This window comes from Phaethon lepturus, unplaced genomic scaffold (genome assembly GCF_000687285.1).
Source record: "Phaethon lepturus isolate BGI_N335 unplaced genomic scaffold, ASM68728v1 scaffold3449, whole genome shotgun sequence".
Classification (NCBI taxonomy): domain Eukaryota; kingdom Metazoa; phylum Chordata; class Aves; order Phaethontiformes; family Phaethontidae; genus Phaethon; species Phaethon lepturus.
In genome coordinates, this window is record NW_010562598.1 from 52458 (window position 1) to 69596 (window position 17139).

General features: G+C 41.1%; 1 protein-coding gene across 1 annotated transcript in view; it reads right to left on the reverse strand.

Moving 5' to 3' along the window:
• Nucleotides 1-12549, reverse strand: part of FNDC3A (fibronectin type III domain containing 3A) — a 62588-nt gene extending 50039 nt beyond the window's left edge. The window contains exons 1-2 of the mRNA XM_010294301.1: nt 12478-12549; nt 1781-2018 (exon numbers count right to left, since the gene is read on the reverse strand). Coding sequence (XP_010292603.1) covers nt 1781-2018; nt 12478-12537 — 298 coding nt within the window. The 5' untranslated portion in view covers nt 12538-12549. The remainder of the gene's footprint in view (nt 1-1780; nt 2019-12477) is intronic.
• Between the last annotated feature and the right edge of the window lie 4590 nt (nt 12550-17139).

A 17139-nucleotide genomic window follows, 5' to 3' on the forward strand; every position in this document is an offset into this window, starting at 1 on the left:
TTTCTTGTAGTGAGGGGCCCAAAACTGAACACAATATTTGAGGTGCGGCCTCTCCAGTGCTGAGTAAAGGTGGACAAGGTAAGCTGGATCACTTGGTCTGAAGATTGAAGTTCATTATTTGTTATCCCTTATGTGCTAGGAAGTATAGAATACAAGATCAGATAAAAACTTCCTTGCAAGAAAGATAAAAATCACAAAACTAGAGAACTTTCCAGGTTGGTTGTTTTTTTTTTTTTAGGTCAGCTTAATTCCCAGAAATTTGACAGAGGACTACTAGATAAGCTGTGAATACTTAGAATTTTGATTTTCACTACCATTAGAGATTTAGGTGCTCTTGTTAGAGAACTACCATACTCTAAGTGCTTCTAGGTTTTTTTCCCCCTTTAAATTCAGATTCCTCATGTAGGAACCTAACTCTGGGCTTCTGAAAGCCGTAGCCAGAGTCAGTGTTCCAGAATTAAATATGAAACCTGTAGCAAATTAAAGCATCCCTAGTCCTGTAATACCCTAAATCCAAGGGCATCTTACATATATATTTAAAACAAAGCTAAACCAAAGAATCCCACTTTATCAATTATTATTTTTACATTAGTTTAACAAGTTATCACTGAATTCATATTTAAAAGGGATATAACCTAGCAGCAGAAATCTAAAAAATATTATTCCATTAAGAAGTGTCCTTTATCTTTTATGCATTTAATTATCACACTTCAATCTCTCAATTTAGCAAACTAAAAGCAAACAACTGTCACCTACAGGAAATCAAGAAATTAATAAAACTATAAATAAGTACCCAAAGAGTATCTAATAATGCACTGTAGTAGTACAAAGCAGTTCAAGGAAGAAATAAAGTACAACTTAAGAATAGAGAAACACTAAGAATTCCAGGAAGATCAAGACATCAGTATACTCTTACCTGACAGCTTTGTACATGACTATTTAAGCACAGTGACTATATGAAGGACATTTTTAGCTTTTTTAGTAGTATCACAGAACAATGAGAATCTATGCATCTAAAGCGACTTGACAAAGTTGTGTTTAGTTTCCCCCTCCACACTTTCTAGCTTCTTTCTCTAAAAATAACAACCTGGCATTGCTCTCTGAAAGTCTTTCAAGGTCAGCAGAAATTTATCTAAAGAAAAGCAAGTCTACCAGAAATGCAAATATTAATCTAACAACCCAACCCCTGAGTTAGCAGACACATACACTTTGCCACTAAACAGTATTAAAGGCAGATGTCAATAGCAGCTTGAACTACAGTATTAAGGTGAGGTTGGGCGGCACCTGATTATTTAGGTTGGACTTCAATACGGGCATTGGACTAAATACATACAGTTTTATGAAAAATATCCAACTTTTTTTCATAACTAATATTAAGAACTCCTGTTTCACTCTTCAAACAGGATGCTTGCAAGACATTGTAACTCAGAACAGTGCTCAGGTATAGATTTAAACACTGAATCTCAGGGGAAGACATCAACTGAATCATGACAAACACTTCCTGTGTTGCTTTCCTGGACAAATCTGTAACTGATACACAGAAATAAACTGTACGTTTAATGGATCACTGAATAGACAAGTCGAATTAATTAAAACCACTTCTTCTGGAATAATAATAAGTAAAAACCAGACTGGTATTCTCATAAAACTTTTGTGTATCACTCCCATTCAAGCTGTAAGTCTTGCTTGATAAAGACCATACATCAGCATAACAGACACTGAAAATGAGTAATGCATTGTTTCCTTTGAGAGAACTTGCAATATTTGATAAGCTACTTACCCAGATCCCCATATACTTGTGAGGTGTGATACTGTGGAATGTACTGCGTTGCCATGTCACCGGCTCCAGTCACGGGTGAGTATATATGACGTGGTGGAGGGGGTATCATGGCTGGAAGAGGAAGAAAGCCAGGCAGTGGGGGATGCGGAGGCCTGTGTATCACTGCATGACCACCAGGATGAAATTCTGGAGCCTGAGGAACCACCACAACCCTTCGGACACCGTTATCCTCAATAACCTGTATAGTGAGAGACACCATGCACCAAAGGAGAAATTACAGCCTGAAAGATGTGTTTCTATAGATACTTAAACAAAACTAGGAATAGTGAAATCCTTACATTTGAGAAAAGGAAAACAGGTGAGCATAAGAAAAAAAAAAACAAACACTCTTAAATGGCTATCTATGTTAAGTGTATTAACTGCAGTAATGGCATTAATTTCTCAATGTGATGCAGAAAAATACTGTCAAAAAAATCTGACTGTAACAACATCTTATACACAACCAGGTATATTTATGGCATGAGCCTAGCTTCTCCCCAGGGTCCTGTTTCCACCCTCATTCACACTGCTTGTAATGCTACACTGCTCCTGTGGTTTCTTCTACAGTCTAACAACTAGATTGCTCTCTAGAAGTGATTTGGTGGTTAGATGGACCTCACTCTGCATAAACAGTGAGAGAAAAGGCACAACAGTGTCTGGTCTTTGCTCTGTGCCCAACTCTCTGCTCAGGGCAGGAGAGATGGCGTGTGGTGTTGGACTGTTGCATGCTGAAGTCACTTCTGCTTCCATTATCACTGCGCTTGTCTGGTTTTATCATCGCTGTACTTTGCTCGGTTTCATCGAAGTTCATTCTTCATTAATCTGGATGATTCTTACTGTATTACCATTGATATAGCATATAGCCATCACAGTAGTGATGATATACAGTATTATATAACAATTAACTTAATACAATTTAGTTCATTGGCTATTCTCACCTAAAATCAAATGCCCTCGAGGTACACACTGGACTTCCCCAGCCTTCTGCACTACCCACCAAGTGTACCAGAGTCCTTGAGCAAAAGCAATCCCATGAATGGGTTTGCCCTTGTGCAAGGCAGGAATAGCCCAGACTGTCTTCCCTAGTGTATTTTTTATGTGCACCGCAAGGACTTTTTCCTCTTCTACAGTACGAAAAAGTTTTGACTGGACAGGGCCAACTCGATTGGTAGATCCTCTAGTGTTGACTAACCAGGTGCTTTTGCTAAATGTTTATGCCAGTGTTTGAAAGTCCCATCATCCATTGCTCTCAGCGTAGCCTTTAACAGCCTATTGCATCATTCAATTTTCCCGGAGGCTGGTGCATGATAGGGAATGTAATATACCCACTCAATGCCATGCGCTTTGGCCCAGGTGTCTATGAGGTTTCAGAAGCGAGTCCCATTGTCTAACTCAATTCATTCAGGTGTGCCATGTCACCATAAGATTTACTTTTCAAGGCCCAGGATAGTGTTCCAGGCAGTGGCATGGGGCACAGGATATCTTTTCAGCCATCTCGTAGTTGATCCAGTACATCCCTTGATCATGAGCCTGGCTGTATGTTGCATCTCTTCCCTGATGGCCTGAGGTGTCATGGGTCCACAGAGGTACAAATAATTCACCCTTATGTTGCCAGTCCAGATCCTCCTGAGCCACTTCAATCTTAGCAGCCTGATCCACCTGCTGGTTGTTTAGATGTTCTTCCGTGGCCCGACTCTTGGGTACGTGGGCATCTATGTGGTGTACTTTTGCAACCAGGTCCTCTACCCAGGCAGTAATACCTTGCCACAATGCAGCAGTCCAGATGGGTTTGCCTCTGCACTGCTGCAATCATCCCCACAGGGCACTTGCCACCATCTGTACGTGAGTCAGACATAAAGTACTGGCCACTTTCCTTGTTCAGCAATGTCTAAAGCCAGCCGGACGGCCTTCACTTCTGCACATTGGCTTGATTCACCTTCTCCTTCAGCAGTTTCTACGACTTCTTGTATAGGACTCCATACAGCAGCCTTCCACCTCCGATGCTTTCCCACAATGTGACAGGACCCATCAGTGAACAGGGCATATCGCTCCTCATTTTCTGGCAGTTTATTACACAGTGGGGCCTCTTCAGCATGCTCCACCTCCTCCTCTGGCAATATTCTGATACCTTTGCCTTCAGGCCAGTCCATGATCAATTGCAAAATTCCTGGGTGACTGGGGCTTCCTATTCGAGCCCGCTGTGTGATCAGTGCAACCCATTCCACATAACATGAGTCTCATGATGTGTAGAGGGGACCTTCCCTTAGAACATCCAGCCCAGCCACTTCTGAAGCAGCTTGAATCCCTTCATAAGCTGCCAATATGTCTTTTTCAGTTGGAGTATAGCAGGCCTTAGATCCTCTGTATCCCCAACTCCAAAACCCTAAGGGCCGACCTCAAGTCTCCCCTGGTGCTTTCTGCCAAAGACTTCAGATAGGGCCATTCTCCCCAGCTGCAGTGTAAAGCACGTTTTTAACACATTGTCCTGCTCAGACTGGCCCAAGGGCTACTGCATGAACTATCTCCTGTTCCATTTGTTCAAAGGCTTGTCATTGTTCAGGGCCCCATTTGAAATCATTCTTCTTCTAGGTCACTTGATACACTTGATAAAGATGGCTTACATTCAGACTGGAATTTGGAATATGCATTCTCCAAAAGCCTACAATGTCTAAGAAAGCTTGTGTTTCCTATTGCTAGTTAGTGAAGACATAGCTGTTGTTTTTCTGATCACATCCATTGGGATCCAACAAAGTTCATCCTGCCATTTTATTCCTAAAAACTGGATCTCGTGTGCAGGTCCCTTGACCTTACTTTGTTTTATGGCAAAAACAGCTTTCACAAAGACTTGGACTATTTTCTTCCTTTCTCAAAAACTACTTCTGCTGTATTGCCCCATACAACCATGTCATCAATGTATTGCAGGTGTTCCAGAGCTTCACCCTGTTCCAGTGCAGTCTGGATCAGTCCATGGCAAATGGTAGGGCTGTGTTTCCACCCCTGAAGCAGTCGGTTCCAGGTGTATGGGATGCCTCTCCAAGTGAAAACAAACTGTGGCCTGCACTCTGCCGCCAAAGGGATTAAGAAAAACGTGTTAGTGATATCTGTTGTGACATACCACTTGGCTGCCTGTGACTCTAGTTCATACTGAAGTTCTAGCATGTCCAACATGGCAGCACTCAGCAGTGGCGTGACTTCGTTCAGGCCATGATCGCCTACTGTCAGTCGCCACTCTCTGTTAGACTTTCACATACGGGACTGTTGAAGGGTAAGCAAGTCTTGATCACTCCTTGGCCCTCCAGTCGATGAATCAGCTTATGGATGGGGATCAGGGAGTCTCTGTTGGTGCGATATTGCCACCGGTGCACTGTTTTGGCAGCAATCGGCACCTGTTGTTCTTCGACCCTCAGCAACTCCACAACAGAAGGGTCCTCCAAGACACTGGGCAAGGTAGACAGCTGTCTAATTTCCTCCATCTTCAAGGCAGCTATACCAAAAGCCCATTGGTACCCTTTTGGGTCCTGGAAATAGCCTCTCCAGAGGTAGAGGGGTGCTTTTGCCACTCATTCCCCCAGGTAGGCTTACTTCTATATGGCTTGATGGCATTAGGGTACACTGTGCACCGGTGTCAACTAAAGCCTTATATTCCTGTGGGTCTGATGTGCCAGGCCATTGAATCCACACAGTCCAATAAACCCAGTTGTCCCTTTCCTCTGCCTGGCTGGAGGCAGGGTCCCTCTAGTCCTGGTCATAGTATTTGCTACTCACTTCTTGTAAGTACGAATCAGAAGTCCCTTCATTAAGATCAGGAGTAAGATCAGCCCTTCTACTCTGTCTGGGGAACTGCCCACTGGAGACTGGAGCAGCAATTTTCCTGAAAGAAGCCCCTTTTGTGATTGTTTTTCCTTGTAACTCACATACTTTTCCACCCTACTTCCTCACGTCCTCTCCATGGTCATGAGCGGCCCATGGTATGTACCCACTATATCTTCCCTCTTGAGCAGAATGCTTACTCCTAATAACTCAGATACTGGTCCATAAAAGTGGGGAGTAGTATCTATCCGCTCTGAGTTGCTGGACCAGTTTCTCCACAGCTGAGAAAAGGGAGGAAGAGAGACTTTTTTTCATGTTCCTGGAGTTGGCCAGCCAATTCATCCATCCTTTGTCCCTCTCAATATTTCCAGGTCATTACTGCCAATGAGTTGGCATACGATGACGGTGCGCTTCATACAAACTTCCACCACATGGGTCACATGCACTTGACTTCATCTGGATCTCTGGATAACTGCTCGTTGTTCAGGTCATCATAAATGACCTCCAGCACAGCTAATTCCCTCAGGTACTGGATATCTCTCTCCATGGTGGTGCACTTCCCTGAGTGAGATACATTACCTTCTTTTCCTTCACACCTGACAGGAGTCACGTCCAGATGCTGAGGGCTTATGCCTTTTTTGCAGTCACTTTGTCAATGCCCCCTTCCCTAGAAAGGGATCCCAGCTGCTTGGCTTCCCTACCCTCTAATTCCAGGCTACTGGCCCCATTATCCCAGCATCGGAGCAGCTAGGTGACAATGTTCTCACCTGGACAACTGCTGAAATCTTTTTGCATATCTTGCAGCTCACTCAGGGATAGGGATTGCCTCATTTATGAGTTCTTCCTCTTCTTCCTCCCAGAGCAGCAGCTGCCTCTTCCCCCTCCTGTTCTTATGATGGCCCTGCTTCAGAGATGTCTGCCTTGTCCACTTCTTCCTCCTGCTGCCCGTTAGAAGCACCTTCTTCATCCCTTACTAAAGAAGCCAAATTCTGCTTCCAATATTTCTTCATGTGTATAGGGGTGACTGATACTGGCATGGGTTGGTTCTCTGGTTCAGCTGCAGTGCCTGTCGCCGGGGCTGGAGTAGCCACGGTGCCTGTTGCGGGGGCTGGAGTAACTGCAGTGCCTGTCATTTTGTCATCAGATCCAGAGACCTTCTCCTCCCCTTGAGGGTACCGAATAGTGTTGAACAGGGCTCAGTAGGCATGGGCCAGGCCCCAGCACGTTGCAGTGACCTGCGTGTCTCTGGAATTGCCAGGGTAACAGCAAGCTTTTTCCAAATATTTCACTAGTTTTTCAGGATTCTGCACTTGTTCAGGAATGAAGTTCCAAAACACTGGACATGCCCACTATCCTAGGCACTTGCCCATACTGTCCCACACATCTTGCCCCTCATGGTGGTATTCTTAAATAGTTGTTTAACCCTAAACAAGACCTGAAACACATTCAGGAGACATAGCAATAGGAACATGCTGGTTTGAACATCCCAGGGATATTCAAAATTCTCAGGAGCTACTGTCATTAGCCTGGAGGAGAAGGGGAAGGTGAAGGAAGGTGTATCCCCCATAGATTATCTCTCTGAGGAGAAAAGGTAAAAAGTGTAATTATTATTAGTTTCCAAGAGATGGCTCCCGAAGTATGGGGATGACAGCAGTGCTGAGTACAATCTCATGACCAATAATTTTAGCATACCATAAGCCAGTGCTACACAGTACAGAAAAGCGGTAACTTTAATCCATCTCCCAAAGGTGACAAACACCACCACAGGGAGTGTATACAGCAAGTAAGGTGTTCCGTAACACAACCCAGAGAACAAGCACAACTCTGAGAGTAAATGAATCAATGCCGTGACCAGCAGCTATTAAACTAATATAATGAATGTTTATCACAAATTTGTTTTATCACATTCTGGTCAGATCTGTCGTTATCTCAACCCTTCATGTGCCACATTCGGTGCCAAAAGGACTGTCGTGATTTAACCCGGCAGCCAGCTAAAACAGCACACAGTCGTTGCTCATTCCACCCCCACTGGTATGGGGGAAAGAAATCGGGGAAAAAAAAAGTAAAACTCATGGGTTAAGATGAAGACAGTTTAATAGGACAGAAAAGGACATGAATAGTAATAATAATGATGATAAAAGGAGATACAAAACAAGTGATGCACAATACAATTGCTCACCATCTGCTGACCGATGCCCAGCCAGTTCCTGAGCCACAGCCCCCCACAGCCAGCTCACCCCCAGTTTCTATACTGAGCATGAGGTCGTATGGTATGGTGTATCCCTTTGGCCAGTTTGGGTCACCTGTCCTGGCTGTGCCCCCTCCCAGCTTCTCGCTGGCAGGGCATGAGAAGCTGAAAAGTCCTTAACTAGTGTAAGCACGAGTTAGCAGTAACTAAAACATCAGTGTGTTATCAATGTTATTCTCATACGAAATCCGAAACACAGCACTACACCAGCTACTAGGAAGAAAATTAACTCTATCCCAGCTGAAACTAGGACACTGCAGCAAGCTGTTGATGAAAAAAATGATCAGAATGGTAGTCAGCCCTCTCAAGACTCCTTCACAACTCAAGGTACTTTCTAAAAAGAATTTTTTTGCTTTTCTCTCCCTGCCATTAAAATGTCTTGTACCCTAAAGGAAGCCACACGCTACTTGGAAAATCGGGGCCTTTGTGGCAGCCTCTGTCAGACTCTGGTGCGCAAACATGCTTGCTGTGCAAAAATAGCAAGAGATGTGACAGGACAGCCTTCTACTGAGGGACTCCAGTGCATCCCTTAGTAATGCTGCTAGAGGTCGAAAGAAACAAAAGCAGCATATGCAAATCCCACGATAAGAATTAGTGCAGTCACGTAAGATGCAGGGAGCTGAAGTGTGCTGTGCATGGTACCTGTAGCACATCTGGGCTCTGGTGGAGAGCAGGCACAAAGGCAGAAAGTATTGAATCAGAACATGCTCTTCACTAAATGAGGGTTGGTCACTGGAGCAGAAACAGGGGTCCCCTCCCTGCAGCACATCATAAACAGAGGAGACTGCCATCATGATCCTCTCTAGATGTTAGTATCACTGGTGGTAAGTTCACAAAAATATGTGACTGTTGGTAATATCTAGAGGTCATCTTGGCATAATTTGACTTGTATGTATCGTGGTGCCAATAATTTAGCGTCTGGGACACCAACAAATAAATTGTTCTCCACTTCCTAGTAAAAAGCTGTAAAATAATGCTACAGTAGGGACTACAATATAAGTTTTTGGATGAAACATCCAGAAAAGGGTGAGAAGAAAGGAATCTGGAATATAATGATTACAATTCAAAAGCAAGGGGACAAGGCAACCCCATGACATAAGTTTTCACTGACATTTGAAATGAGGTGAGGACATATATTGGAGTACTGGTGGATGAAAAGCTGGACACGAGCCAGCAATGTGCACTCACGGCCCAGAAGGCCAACCATATCCTGGGCTGCATCCAAAGAAGCGTGGCCAGCAGGTTGAAGGAGGGAATTCTGCCCCTCTACTCTGCTCCGGGGAGACCCCACCTGGAGTCCTGCATCCAGCTCTGGAGCCCTCAACACAGGAAAGACATGGACCTGTTGCAGCAGGTCCAGAGGAGGGCCACAAAAATGATAAGCGGGCTGGGATACCTTTTTTTATGAAGACAGGCTGAGAGAGCTGGGGTTGTTCAGTCGGGAGAAGATAAGACTCTGGGGAGACCTTATTGTGGCCTTACACTCCTTAAGGGGGGGCTTTCAAGAAAGATGGGGACAGAATTTTCAGCAGGGCCTGTTGCAACAGGACAAGGGCTAATGGTTTTAAACTAAAAGAGGGTAGATTTAGACTGGGCATATCGAAGAAATTTTTGACAATGAGGTTGGTGAACCAGTGGCACAGGTTGCCCAGAGAGGTGGTAGATGCCCTGTCCCTGGAAACATTCTAAGTCAGGTTGGATGGGGCTCTGAGCAACCTGATCTAGTTGAAGATGTCCCTGCTCATTGCAGGGGGGTTGGACTAGATGGCCTTTAAAGGTCCCTTACAACCCAAACTATTCTGTGATTCTATGTACACATACACCAATGAGTAACCTGGTGCAACATGTTACTCATTGGTGTAACAGATCAATAGATCTAAGCACTCGGTGCCAAGCTGCTTTCAACTCCACTGTTTTAAGCTTAAGAGTATTATGCTTGGCTAGATTTAGTCCCATGCCCTGGTGTGACCACTTCCACCAAATCCATGCTGCTTGGAGAATCAATCATTGGTTTTACCATGTCTCCATTAGGGGTTGGTGTGCATCTGGTTCATCTGGAACAGAGCTTCTACTTGTGTTTTCTCTGACAGCAATCTAATTTGTACATCCCAAAATTACCCTGCCAGCTGAACCAATGCAAGGTAAGTGAGGTCGGTCTACAAAATTTTTTCAAAACTTCACTACTGTACTGAGAAAGACAGTTGTGTAGACATAACTGTATGCTTCTGGTGTAATGGTAGAATGAAGTTCTCTATTCATATGCAGTAATGTTCAGAAGACATAAAAGTATGCACACAATGGAGCTGATCCCACCTTACCTACATATATGGAGTGCTGGAAATTAATATAAATGACATAAGTAAACACAGCTTTAAAATACATACATACTGCATGACATTAGCAAAGGGGCTATTTTCAGTTTACAGAAATTGTCCCTTATGGGGAAAGACACTCTTCATATCTGTGCAACCATAGCTGTGTGATAGGTAAAGGCAGGGTATATTAACAGCAGTAAGTACTGTTGTAAGAAGTAAGAACTTCTGCTGTCCAATGAAATTCTCTAAACACTGAAACATAGTTTTAATTATTTAAGACCCTTTTGCTTACACACACACACAAAAAAGTAATTTATCATGAATTTATGAGCAGATTCAGATTACGTAGGAAGCAGCTTCCATTAAAAAAAAAGAGCCTACTTAGTTTATAATTTGTTTTCTTGTGTCTGCTAATAGCCTAAGTAACTCGGAAATAGATACACAATTCATAGCAGCAGGTGTCTTAAATTTAATAGTGTAAAATGAAGAGTTTGACAAGTCTCTAACTGTGCCTCTAAATCAAACGTCAAACCAACAGTAGGCTTCTATCAGGCAACTACACATATAAAAACCCTCCAAAAAGCAGGAAGTGCACCATATCAAGTACAGCATCTTAGGTTAAAAAATAAACAAGTTATCCATTACCTTAACTATGCTAGCAAATAGTTGATTACTATCAAATCCTCTGGCTTTTAACAGGAACTTCCATCATAAACCACAACTGCTGGTATGTTTTGTCAGCAGTAAATACTTCAGAAGCCGTATAAACTACAGGTTTTCCTGGACTATGATACTTCTACTCAGATGAAAACAGCAGACATGAGCTCATTCCACCTGTACTCTGAGCTTGATAGATGTGAGGTATCTTCAGTTCAAAATTCAGAGAGCTATGTTGGCACAACACTTGCTTGAACTAACAAGCTCCAAAGAAAGGTTAACAAGTGTGCCCCAGCCAGGCCCAGTCCTTCAGCCTGTCTGCTGCAAGATGCCCTCAAAAGAAGGATAAATTCATTTCATAAAAATTATTCCAATTGCCACAGGTTACACAACTTTCTAAACATTAAGTACTTTATCAACTGAAATTAAGTACTCAAGAAATATGGTAAAACTTTGAATTTCAATTATCTCAAAAGTTCTTTCAGTTCTTAAAAAATTAATTCTAATAGGTATCAAGACTTTTTACTATGACCTAAAGATAGATGGAATTCGATGACTATTTTTAATTCACTGTTTGGGAGCTCAACTATATACATGAATCAACTTATCAGCCAACTTTCAACAGATGAAAGGTGAAACCAGAGAGATCCCACATATTTGTCTGCTTAACTTAACAGCCTTTTGTTTTGCTAGAGGATGATTTTTATGCAGTTCAGATAATTAGTCCAACATCTGCTGGACACTGTGGGTTTTTTGATTGTATCTTACATGTTGTAGTCTCTTCTCAATGTATACCATGGGGTGCACACCAAGTTAGAGGTACACTGGTCACAACAACAGAACATTATGAGAAAGTTATACATTATGGAGACAGGTATTCATCTACTCAAACTTCCAGGTCTGACCTACTGACCCCAGGCTTGTTTTATAGTTGAGGGAAAGAAAGAGACACCATCTAGAAGGCCAGACATCTCATTGTAATACAGGTGTCCAAAAGAGCCAAGAGGAATCATCCTTTTAATCTGTTGTAAAGGATGTCCAGGTTACCTAGCTCACATTTAATTTTCAGGCATCTAAATTCGGAATCGCACAGCAGTGAGAAAATCAGAGCCTCATTTTAAGATAAGTTGTGGAAACACATCTTATATGGTAATTTATCCCCAACGGACAGCTGGCATTTTTTCCATGTTGCTTGGTACACTTTTTCTAATTGATCCGTTCTACTCCTTACCTGCAGGGAACTTCCCAACATAAACTATGTACATATATGAAATTACACTGGTGCCAAGCGAAAATATCCACTAATCCAGAATTCAGCACAGGTCCTGCACAATGAGCTATTTGGGTCATCATTGTATTTTATGATCAAAGGGCATCAAGTACAGTTAGGATCCTGAATTCAACAAGGAACTGTGCTTGTTATTGTCATGGCAGTAGTTAATATGTAACTAAACAGGCACATACACAGCATGACAAGTCTCCCATCACAGAGACAATACAGGACATATCCCCCAATTTACTTGCTTGACTCTGAAATTTGACACATTAATTTGTTGAATTAGCTATTTCAGTTCTATTCCCATAACCTTGCATGAAAAGAAATAAAATAATCAAATGAAGAGACATACCTGTGGGGCATATCCAGGAGGCACATAAATAGTAGGCACTGAACCATTTGGGGACATCATTGGAACCTGAGCAGGACCTAAGTGGGTTACAGAAATATTCAGTACAGCACTATTTAATAATTTGAGAAAGTTCAAAGAACATACTGAACTGCAAAGTCTCCATGAAAAATACACAAGATAACATGGATAAACAAAGGCAATGAACTGTACAGATAAAATTATAGCAAAGGGCACTCCTAGAAAGCTAAGAAACAGTTAGGAAAAAAACAAACAGAAACAAAATTTTTAAAAATTTCACCAGCAGGTATTTCTCACTTCTCAGTAAGCTCACAGAGAGGCTTATGTCAAAACTTCTTAACAGATGACAAGTCAAAAGAAGTGTCCCAAAACGAAAAGACAATAGAAGAGACTTTAAAACAGAAACAAAAGAAATGTATTTGAACAAATTGCTGAAACCAGATACTATGCAGTTAAGAGTTGTAAAGAAAATTAGTTACAGAATTGCTGCTCTGTTACCGTGGTCTTATTGCCTAAAGTGCTCTCAGACCAGAGGAATGGGAGGTGGCAAACAGGACACTAACTTAAGGTTCCAGGGAAAAGCCAATGTATTACCAATAAGTAAGTCTACTCCATCTAATGGGAAAAGTTGTGATACCATGATGATCCTTGTACCACGCAAACCAGAAAGAACAGAGTTCACAGACACTGAGATGAATATGACACAACGGGGATGTGTTAAGGTGGCAGTTGTAGATAAAGTACTACCTGGAAAATCTGATACCTTCAAAGAGCACAGGGATGCTGTGACATATTTGGATTTTCAAAAGCTTTTGACAATCTCTCTCAAAGAGTCTTAAAGAAACAATGCTGCCTTTGGTTAAACTGGGAAAGGGCTTCTCATGAATAACTAACTGGCTTGAGAACAAGAAACAAAGAGAAGTAGTAACTGATCAGCTTTCAAAGTGCCTAGAGTGACTGAAGGAGTCCCACAAGCATGCAAAGAAGAACTTGTTCAATGTATTAACAAAATTTTTGGAAAAGGAAACGAACAGTGAGGTGGCAAATCTTTTGTGTGAGCTCAGAGAGCTGCAAAGGATCTCACAGTGCTCAATACCGGATGATAAAAAAAGCAGAAGAATGTGAAGTAATGCACCTGGACAAAACTAGAAGTATTTATCTACAGTGATAAGCCATAAATTAACTGTAAATAAACAGACTATGGAGTTACTACATAGATCTCTAAGGAAATAGCAGCTGATTGTTGTTCAGTGGCATTTGCAGAAAGAATGACAACATTAAAATCATTACTAACAGAACAGAGAACAAGCAGAAAACATTATTATGTTATGTTATAAATCCACACAGTACCTCGATACTTTGACTGCTATGTGCAAGGTCACACATCTTTTCAAAATAACACACAGAACTAGAAAAGGACCCCCCCCCCCCCAAAAAAAAAAAAAAAAGGAGAAGTTTAAAGTGGCTTTCCACCTGTTTATCAGGAAAGATTAAAGAGACTGGGATTCTTCCACCTGAAGATGGTTAAAATGTAAAAGGACTGGTAGCAGAGGAATAGTAAAAGACCTGTAAGAAAACCCCTAGCCACAAACTGCCTAAAAATGGGAAGACAGATCAATTACAGTTTCTCATGTGCAAGAACCATGGATATTAAATTAAATCAACAGGTAGAAGGTTTAAAACAGATAAAGGAATTTCTCGTGAAATGCACAGCTAAATTGTATAACTCCTTGCATTAAGAACATTGTGGAAACTAAAGGTTAGGTTCAGAAGAAATTAAATAAATTGAGAGAGGTAATCCATTAAGAGCTGTAAAAAATACAAATATTACTTTTGGTTCAGGAAGCTAGAAACAAGAAAGTTATTTCTGTGTGCCTGCCTTATCTTTATGCTTTCCCCTTCAGTATTTGATAGTGGCCTCTATCAGAGCAAGCACATTGGCACAGGCTTCAAGAAGGACTGCCTACAGATGTCCTTACATTCTTATGTTTAAAACACACAAGGCAACAATTGCTGAAGTTTAATTAAAATAAAATTGAAAGACAACATAACCTGACCAGGTCCTATGGCAAGTGCATAATGTTGGGATTCAGACACTCCAGGCTGCATTCTCCAAGTTTCTAATTCAGTGCAGTAAAGCTACCAAAAACACCAATCCAACTCTTAGTGAAGTTTCAGTAATACTTCTGAAAGGGCACTCACAGTTCCACATTAATGTTTTATAAACTCAGTTAAGATCTGCAAATGGAAAGTGCTAAGTAAATGCAAAGTATGGTATATAAGATTAGCATACCTCATTCTGATAAGTATGAACTTGACAGAAAAATAGGTAACTATGTCCGTATGCCAAGAGCTGGGAAAAGGAACAAAAAGCATTCTCTAAAAAAGTAGCATGTAATCCAACTTGATTACACATACTACAGGGACTTATTTAGAACAAGCTACAGAAATTTTGAAATGTATTACCTTTAAAGAACCACAGCTTTATTCTTGACCAAGTGTTAACCCACAACTGGGGGAGAGGGGAGAAGAGACTTCTCAAGAACAAGGTCTTAATTGGGAGATTAACTGAACTGTGTCACAGCAAAGAATGTAAGGACTACAGTAAACTGTAAATTGAGAACTGAATCTTCCTCACATCCTTTTTTTCTCAGCTGAAATTCAAAAATGTTTCAGTGAAAGTGTCTCCCGAGTATGAAGTGCAAAATGAAATGAAAGTGAAGTGAAAAGCAGTGAAAGAGAAGCCGGAAAAAAGTGCTCTAGAGAATTAGCTTACAACAAATTCAAAAAGGTCAACAGTAATGGAAGCGTATGTAGTGTAAATTGCTATTCAACCAAATAATGGTTTAAATTCTTACATAAGAGGGTGGATTTTACACAGCTTCTATCTTGTATTGATTACTTGTAGTTTTTCCATAATGAATACAAAACACTGACACTTTTATTACATTCATAATTTCAAACTACACAAGTTTCAGGTAAACTGAGAATTAAGACTACAGTTACTTGAACTTTTTGCACCAATCTCAACATCCTCGGGGGAGGAAGGAGCTCTTAACATCAACAGCCTGTTTTTTTGTGAACTGGCAGGTTATTTCTGTATTTGCCTTTTTTGTTTTGTTTTGCTTTAAACGCCTAAAGAATACTGTTTAACAATCTTTTTAAAGCTCACTTATTTAGTGCTTTAATCTCTCTAACAAACAAACAAAAAAAAAGCAGTTATCTCTAATCCAGTACAAAGGTTGACCCACAAAGCCATTTTCAGTATACCCATAACCTAGTAGTCACAAAAATAAAGGCAAAAGGCAATGTATGAACCTGAAAAATTATCACAGTGTTAGAATATAGTGTCAAATTAGTAGTTTGAAAACTTGCATCCCTTCTTTAGCACTTTAAGGTTCCAGAATTAATGAAAATATATTTTTAATATTCAAGACGTAAAGGTGAAGTCTAATTTACTTGTGATTAGATTTCTAGGTGGCTGTGGAATGAAGCTGGATTGCAGAGGAACATTCAAGAATATGGAAAGCATGGAAAAAAAGTTGGCAGACTTTATATATTTTAACGAACATAGTGAAATTACTGATTTCTTGACAGAAAGCATATTACTACCTGTGAAAATTTAAAAAAGCTTTCCTGTATCTAAAGATAAAATGCTAATACACTATAAAGGCTGGTTTTTAAACGGAAAAAATAATCTAATGTCAAGATCTTGGCTCTACTTCAGTGAAATACACTGCAAGAGGTATTTTCATGCTTCTATTAGGTACTGGCTAGACTGGCACATGACAAAGTCAGTGTGTTTTACCATGAGGTGAGACTGATTACAAAGTACCAGCAAACAACAGCATCCAGAATTTGTGTTAAGGCAAACATCTGATTTTCTATATTGCACATAAATGGAATCGACTTCATCCAAATCACTGTTGTTATGAATGCTGATGATTTGACTGTTTTAAGAGAAGGTCTCGAATCTTCTGTATACTTTCAGGCATACAAGTTCTCTTATATTAGAAGTGGAAAAGAAGTATTGTGTGAGACAAAACAAACACACAGCTGTGTTTTATACTTTCTTCTTAAAAAATAATTCACACACAGTAAAGGTTTATTTAACTCAACTGAACCCAAGAAACAGACGTTTCTCCACATTTTCAGCTTATTATTGTCCTGAAATTTGCTGTTTCACGGCTATGAAAGGGAAAACTTGTGAAGTGTCTATGAAAGCATTCTGTCCTAAGTTTAAAAAAAAATAAAAATCAAGGTTCATATCGAAGATGACATAAAACTTGTACTAGGTGTCCTGAAACAGGAAATACATTAAAAAAAAACCCAACCCCAGCAACAGCAGGTGAAGTTCTCCAACGCGTCTATTTGAGCAGACTGTAAAAACCTCATTATGCTCATTACAGCTACCATTAAACGTGCAGCAAAATTAACAGCGCCGCATAACCGCTAGGATCGCGACGGACTGATCTCAAGATCGCAACTCCTGAAGATCTGCCGGACACCGCCGCCGCGCGCCTAGCAGACGTGCGATTTTTTTTTTTTTAAGTTCAAAGCATTAAAGCATCGCAGCATTGCCAGTCGCTCCCAAGAGCGGCCGGCGGAGGCGAGCACCGCGGAGCGCCAGGGAATACTCTTCCG